This window comes from Scardinius erythrophthalmus (assembly GCF_964197995.2).
Source record: "Scardinius erythrophthalmus genome assembly, chromosome: 5".
In the NCBI taxonomy this organism is placed as follows: Eukaryota; Metazoa; Chordata; class Actinopteri; order Cypriniformes; family Leuciscidae; genus Scardinius; species Scardinius erythrophthalmus.
Window position 1 is genome coordinate 36,155,550 of NC_138225.1, and position 8,638 is coordinate 36,164,187.

At 35.7% G+C, this 8,638-nt stretch overlaps 1 protein-coding gene across 1 annotated transcript; it reads right to left on the reverse strand.

The window, feature by feature from the left end:
* Window positions 1-6,236: 6,236 nt before the first annotated feature.
* On the reverse strand, window positions 6,237-6,871 carry fam163b (family with sequence similarity 163 member B; the record flags this gene model as incomplete). Its single annotated transcript, XM_081365052.1, has 2 exons — window positions 6,237-6,689; window positions 6,779-6,871. 2 exons carry the CDS (start codon window positions 6,869-6,871, stop codon window positions 6,237-6,239), a joined length of 546 nt encoding a protein of 181 aa, XP_081221178.1.
* Between the last annotated feature and the right edge of the window lie 1,767 nt (window positions 6,872-8,638).

Consider the following 8,638-nt stretch of genomic DNA (forward strand, 5'->3'; position numbering starts at 1 on the left):
GGTTATTTTTAATAGGTTTTAAAAGCATATAATTATTAATAGAATAATTTACATTAATGAGTGCTATTTTAGTATCATTATAGTTACTTTATTACTTTATACTTATTTTATTTTTTAGATTTTCTGTTTCGTCTTTTTTTTCTTATATATATATATATATATATATATATATATATATATATATATATATATATATATATTATTTTGGTAATTTTTATTTTATTTCAAGTAATGATTTTTTAAATAGTTTTAGTTAACATTACCCCAGTGCAAATTACTTTTTATATAAGTTGATCAAGATTTCAAAACATTTCAGCAGTTTTAGGGAGTCAAAAACAGCAGTAATTTTGATTAAGATTCATCTACAAAAATTGCCATCATACACAAATAGACACACACTTTGTCAAGTCAAGTCACCTTTATTTATAAAGTGCTTTTTACAATACAGATTGTATCAAAGCAGCTTCACAGTGATAACATAAAAATAATACAACAAAGTTTGTTTCTAGAAGAAAATTGCATCATCGTCCACATTAAGTAAGGCAGATCAATATTGTTGAATATTAAATGTCCCCAACTAAGCAAGCCAAAAGCCAAGGCAAAAGTCAGGCCAGTTCTCCTCTGGCCAACGAGCGAACAGTGTATGATTATGATTCAGGCAGCATTACAGGCCAGAAGTCAGATTGGATCAGAACATTCAGAATATTATCTAGTTTCATCTGGTTGGAAGTCGGAGTCATCACGGTATGGATTCGAGTTCGCTGAGGATCAGTGCCGATGGCTGTCATGTCGATGAGGCCTTCACAGGGCTGATGAGGCTGGCACTACAGGGATGCGCCGTGGATGGGTCCAGGCGCAGGTCTACCATCTGATCTAGATACGGCCCAGATCCGGCTGACTTCAGTAAACCTCGGAATAAACAGAAAGACTAACATTAGCCTAGATGCCAATCTTCCTATGATGTAACGAGAACATCAGGTGTTATAGGAAGTGTCCCCGGTTCCGGCTGACCTAATCTATGCAGCCTAATAATCATTTAACTGATTTGACTGATAGAAATGTAATGTTCTATATGAATGCCAGGTAAAAGAGATGCGTTTTAAGTCTAGATTTAAACTGACAGTGTGTCTGCTTCCCGGAGAATGTTAGGAAGACTGTTCCAAAGTTTAGGTGCTAAATAGGAGAAGGATCTACCGCCAGCAGTAGATTTTGATATTCTAGGTATTATCAACTGGCCAGAATTTTGAAATCGCAGTAGATGTGAAGGACTATAATACGGTAAGAGCTCGATTAAGTACTGGGGAGCTAAACCATTTAGTTCTTTGTAAGTAGTCAGAAATATTTAAAAATGTATACGATGTTTAATAGGGAGCCAATGCAGTGTTGACAGAACCGGGCTAATATGGTCATACTTCCTGGTTGTAAGAACTCTAGCTGCTGCGTTTTGGACCAACTGGACTTTGTTTATTACACGTGCAGGGCGACCACCCAGTAGAGCATTACAATAATCTAACCTTGAGGTCATGAACGTATGAACTAACTGTTCCGCATTTTTCATTGAAAGCATCTGTCATAATTTAGGTATATTTATAAGATGGAAGAATGCGGTTTTACAGATGCTAGAAACGTGGCTTTCAAATGAAAGATTGGTATCAAAGACCACATCCAGGTTCCTAACCGACGACAAAGACATGACAGAGCAGCCATCAATTGTTAGACAGTATTCTGGGTTAATACGTGCAGAGGTTTTTTGTCCAATAATTAGAAACTCAGTTTTTTTCGGAATTGAGTAGTAGGAAATTACTAGTCATCCAAATTTTTATATCAGCTATGCATTCCGTTAATTTTGTGAATTGGTAAGTTTCGTAGGGGCACGAAGAAATATAGAGCTGAGTATCATCAGCATAAGAGTGAAACCTAATTCCATGCTTCCTAATGATATCTCCCAAGGGTAGCATGTACAGAGTGAACAGCAACGGTCCTTTTGATCGATATGACATCTCTTCATTTACTGCTACAAACTGATAACGGTCAGATAAGTATGATTTAAACCAAGCTAGTGCAATTCCACTAATGCCACCATAATTTCGAGTCTATTCAAAAGAATGTTGTGGTCGATGGTATCAAATGCATCACTAAGATCCAGTAACACTAATAGAGAGACACAACCACGATCGGATGATAAGAGCAAATCATTTTTGACTTTATTGAGAGCAGTCTCAGTACTATGGTACGGTCTAAATCCTGACTGGAAATCCTCGCAGATATCATTTCTTTCTTAAAAGGAACATAGTTGTGAGGATAGTGCCTTTTCTATTAATTTTGACAGAAAAGGTAAATTCGAGATCGGCCTGTAATTGACTAATTCTATAGGATCAAGTTGCGTTTTTTTTAATAAGAGGTTTAATAATAGCCAGCTTAAAAGTTTTCGTTACATATCCTAGTGACAAAGATGAAATAATGATATTAAGAAGAGGATCTCTGACCTGCATCTCTTTCAATAGCTTAGTCGATAGGGTCTAACATACATGTTGTTGATTTACAGCGGAGGAAATAAGTATTGAACACATCATCATTTTTCTCAGTAAATATATTTCCAAAGGTGCTATTGACATAAAATTTTCACCATATGTTGGTAACAACCCACGTAAGCCATACATACAAAGAAACAAACAAAAAATAATGTGTAATAATGTGAAATGACACAGGGAAAAAGTATTGAACACATGAAGAAAGGGAGGCGCAAAAAGGCATGGAAAGCCAAGCTGAAAACTTATAAAACATAATGATGGCATTGGTTATAGGTGCCATTCTAAGCTTCTGAATGGTCCAGTGAGCACTTTTGCGGCCATAATACGGAGGTGGAAAGACAATAATTTCAGCATAAATTTGCCTCGACCAGTGCTCCTCACAAGATTTCTGATAGAGGAGTGAAAAGAATAATCAGAAGAGTTTTTAATTACTGTAAGTTTTCAGCAGTTGTCTTGGCTTTCCATGCCTTTTTGCACCTCCCTTTCTTCATGTGTTCAATACTTTTTCACTGTGTCATTTCACATTATTACACAGAACTTAATTTCTGAACTTATTTTTGTTTGTTTCTTTGTATGTATGGCTTACTTGGGTTGTTACCAACATCTGGTGAAAATTTCATGTCAATAGCACCTTTGGAAATATATTTACTGAGAAAAATGATGATGTGTTCAATACTTATTTCTCCCGCTGTAGATGATTTAACGAGTTTAGACAATTCTTCCTCTCCTATAGACCCTTTTACAGTTGGTAAACATGGTGACGTATTTGTGTGGGCGGGGCTTAGCTGGAGATAGAAAGAACCCTCTGGCCGCTTCACTAACGCTAGTTTGCAAGTTTTGTTAGCTTGTTTTTTAACAATGACTGGAGAAAATCCGATTTTGTCTTAATGTGCAAGGTCACTCACTGTCCAGGACCACGATTGTTATTTTCAAAAGTTAATTTTAACGGACGGAACCAGATGACCGTACACGCTCAGTCAATGGACGATCTGACAGACGCTAACGTTACCTCCGGTTGAGTGGCCTGACTTTTACACCTACCTACCCGATAGAGAAACCGAGGGTAAAGAGAAACTGAGGGCATATATAGATGCCTATAACTATGTGCTGAATGGTCATGTAAAGACTTGTGTGGTACAATCCGCAGTTCTGCCTAGCCAGCGCCAAGAAGACGACAATGTAAAGAGTGACACTACGGTGCAATTTTAATGATATGAATATTTTCTAGAAATAAAAATTCCTTCGATTCTTGCACCCAACAACACAACAAGATGACATTTAATAATAAAAATAATAATTTAAGCTCCTTATTATGTAGCCGAATCTGTGCTGGTTTGTATTGGCCGCCTCCAGTGTTTTCTTCCAGCTATGCTCCATTTTTCTGGCTGCTCTCTTAAGGGCCCAAGTGTGCTTGTTGTACCACGGTGTTGGACTATTTCCTTTAATCTTCATTAAGCGCAATGGAGCAACTGTGTCTAAAGTGAGTCAATCATATCTGTTGCAACATCGAGTTCTTATAGGCTATCTGGGATGCTGATGAGATGAAAATGATCAGGAAGATTATTTATAAAGCAATCTTTAGTGGCAGAAGTGATAGGTCTACAATATTTACAACACAGAGTCAGCTTTGCAACCTTGGCTAAATTAAGTATACATGAGATTAAATAATGATCTGAGATGTCATCGCTCTGCTGCAGAATTTCAACGGCATCAACATTGATTCCATGTGACAATATTAGATCTAAAGTATGATTACGACAATTAGTAGGTCCTGACACGTTTTGTCTAACTCCAATAGAGTTCAGAATGTCTGTAAATGCTAATCCCAATGCGTCTTTTTCATAATCTACATGGATATTAAAATCACCAACAATTAGGACTTTATCTGCAACCAGTACTAACTCTGATAGAAAATCAGCAAATTCTTTGATAAAGTCTGTATGGTGCCCTGGTGGCCTGTATACAGTAGCCAGCACAAAAGTCAAACAGGATTTATCACGTACGCAAGATAACGTTACAGAAAGCACCATCACTTCAAAATATTTTTATTTGAAACTAGACTTCTGAGTAATACTGAAGATATTGCTATAAATTACAGCAATACCTCCCCCTTTTCCTTTTCAAAGAGCCTCGTGTTTATAGCAGTAATCTTGAGGGGTGGACTCATTTAAAGTAATGTAATTATGGTTTTACCCAGGTTTCTGTCAAACACAGCACATCTAGGTTATGGTCTGTAATCATATCATTAACAATAAGTGCTGTTGAAGAAAGGGATTGAATATTCAGCAACCCAAGCTTTATCATTCGTTCATCTGCATTATATTTGTTTTTTATTTGTTGAACCTCAATCAAATTTTTACCCTTAAATGGGTTTGGGAGTTTTTTGTATTTCCTAGTTCGGGGAACAGACACAGTCTCTATATGATGATAGCTAGGTGAAAGAGTCTCTGAGTGATGTGATTTATCTGACATTAGTGACGTGAGACTGCTAGCAGACGGTTGGTTTAGCCAGTCTGTCTGCTTCCTTACCTGAGCCCCAGATTGTCATGTTTGAGCTCTAAGACTATGGGCCATATTACTAGAGAGAAGAGCAGCATGTTTAATGTTGTCTCGTTTAATGTTTTAATTTATGTATGGATGGACCCTTTTTTCCTGCACATAAACTGTTGCCACCTGCTGGCCAGCAATAAGCATGTGCTGTTAAATATGTTCATTCATGACATCATAAGAGCTTATTAAATTGTCACACAACAACTGTTAATATTAACAAATCTTGCATTTATTAACAAACGAAAAGGTAAACTACAATAACAGATCATAATTCTGGTGACTTCATAGTTATTTTGGATCAAAATCAATGCGAAGTGAATGGAACTACACACACAAATGAGAATGCAGACAATTATAAAATCAGTCAGTTAAATAGATTACACAAACATACACACAAATTCACGATCCTACATGTAAAACTATGACCGCAGGTGATATTTCATTTCACAACTTATACATCCGCACCATTTTCAGTTTAATCATACCAAATCATACCAACCATATATATATTTTAATCGTATATTTCAGTACAGCAGTAAATATCTGTGATAGACAAATTAATGTGAAACAATATCAAAGATATAAAACTTTTACTCTCCAGTTCTCATGCCAATAAAAAGCCCTATTAATAAGTTGCATATGAAGAGTGGAATGTATGAATAATAAAGCAAATGCTTTTATTACCCAGTCTAAGAAAAGTCTGTAAAAATAGGACACAATGTACCGGTTTAATAGAAGGATTAGAATTTTCTATATTTATTTTTCACAAGTGTTTTACCCGTTTTTGAATTACACATTGCATTGTATTGTGTTTTACCCTTTAAGAAAAAAAGTTCAGAGGGGGTCTGTTCCCTAGGGTTCTTGAGTCAATGTTAAAGAACCCATTTGCCTAACAGAACCCTTTAAGGTTCTATATAGAACCTTTTCTTTTAGGAGTTAAAGGAAATGTCAGTAAACTTAACAATAATTGCCTTATCGGTTTTTCTACGGATTTTTGTTTTCTTTAAAGTGCACATGACTATCCTGATGAATAAATAAATAAATAAATAAATAAAAAGTAGATGTATTGGATCTAATGAAATAAAATGGAGCACTGGGTACAGAAAGCAGCATAACAAATGTGAACCACACAATATTTGAGGTGAATACGAGGTGCTACACATCAGTGCTGATGCTGTGATGAGTCAGCACTTCCTGCATGGTGACCGAGCGGATGAGGTTGAGTTTGTGGAAGCTGGGCGTATCCATTGGCAGATCTAATTCCTCCTGCTGTAGAGTCGTGTAGTTGATCCTGCCCCCTCCATTGCGCAGACCCTCCTGTGGGCTCATGGACAGCGGCAGATACCCCGAGCAGGAGGGGCAGAAAGTGTACGAGCGGGGCGGCTTGTAGGGCATGCGCGGGGTGTACTGAGGATAGCTGACTGGTCCATTGGGCTCAAAAGGCTCTGTAGTCATTAGCAGCTGGTTGGAGGATGCGTATTCGGGGAAATGTCGAAGACTCAGTGGACTCTCGGGTGGAGTCGGTTGGCGCGCTGGGCTTGGCGATGGCTTGGCGATGTCAGCCTCCTCCTCCCCCTCCACCGACTCTTCTCTTTTACAGCAGTAATACTAATGGGCAGAGTGAGACGTCACACTCAGTACGTAAGATAGGAGAGAAGAGGGAGTTACTATTGAGACAAGCAGTAGAGGATGATTACCTGCAGCCTACAGTAACACAAAACTGTGACAATAGTTAGCAAGATGACTGCCGCTAAAATTCCACCTGTGATGACCACTGTGCCGGCTGTCATTCGAAATCCTCTCCATCAACAAACTGGGCTACCATAAAGACAAAAAAAAAAAAAAAAAAAACAGACACACAAAGATTATAATTTTTTTTTTAAAAAATTAAATAAATAAATAATAATGGGGGGAGAGAGGGGTTTTTTTGGGGGGGGGGGGGGGGGACGGTTGACTGCCTCGCTTATTTTAAAGACTGACATATAGTTGTAGCTGTATGTTTACGCTGTATGTTTACGTAGGATGGTTGGCTGATTTGGATTTTTTTTTTTTTTTTATGGCTGAAATACACTACCTTTCAAAAGTTTGGGGTTAGTATGATTTTTGTTTTATATATATATATATATATATATATATATATATATATATATATATATATATATATATATATATACTTTTATTTAGCAAAAGATTTCTATTTTAAATAAATGCTGGGGGAAAAGTAACACGGTTTCCACAAAGATATTAAGCAAGCACAACTGTTTACAACATTGATAATACTAAGAAATGTTTCTTGAGCAGAAAATCAGTATATTAGAATGATTTCTGAAGGATCATGTGACACTGAAAACTAGAGTAATGATGCTAAAAATGGGCATTAAAGGGATAAATTATACTTAAAAAATATATAATATTTTTATTTAAAATAATAATAATAAAATTTCACAATATTGCTGTTTTTACTGTATTTTTTTATCAAATAAATTCAGCCTTGGTGAGCAGAAGAGACTTCTTTCAAAAATATTTTTTAAAATTTTACCAACCCCCAAATGTTATAAATATTTATTCGCTAATATTATATTAACAGAAAATTATAATCTTACAATATGTGCTCAAATATCAGCACATATATCTGTCTAGAACTACCATGAACCTAAAGCACTATACTCTCTCTATTAGCTATTGTTAAAATTACATGTACATCTGATGCCTATTTCATGCTCTTTGATTATGAATTCAGTCATTTTGAAAAAATATCCAAACACATGCTACAGCAGTGGAATAATAAACGGATCAATGATGCATTAAATTATTTTTCCAAACACATTTGCACAATTTGCAGAATGTCTAAGGAATGACGATATGTAACAGTCCAAAGACATTTACAAAGCTCAGGTTATTTAGTCATAATTATACCACAAATTAGTCAGTCGGTGTTGTTTACTGTTACAAATAATCCTGTCTCTGTCTATGTAAAATGCAAATGAAGGTACAACTTGACACAAGTGAATCAGAAAGGGCCCCTCAATAAGACTTTTAGATTTGATGACAGTATTTGGATTTAGACTACCTCAGGCCAGAGACTCATTCAAGCCCAAATAAAATCACCCATTTGCACAAATGACTGGCAAAGCTTTATATAACTAAATCTAAAGGTCATCATCAGTTAACAACCAACAACACACGATGTCTAAGGTAATTTAGGAATATTTAACTTTTTCTGTAACATTAACGCGAAAATCTTTTCCTCAGGTCTGACAACAAATAGAGCTAGGCTAATTTTAATAACACCCTTAGCTATATACAAAAGCCTACAATTCAGACTTACTAATATAAATTAGTAACAACTTAATCAATTACAATAATCTATGAACTCAATTCATTTATCAATTTCAAAGTATCAAATCTGAACTAAATACCATATCTTGTAAATTATAATTTCTTGATTTTCTGATCGATATTTTTTTCTGTGTTGATAATCATATAGCCTAAGCTATCCATAATAAGAATATTATTATTAACATACAAATTTTCACATTTTTATAATATAATTGTCA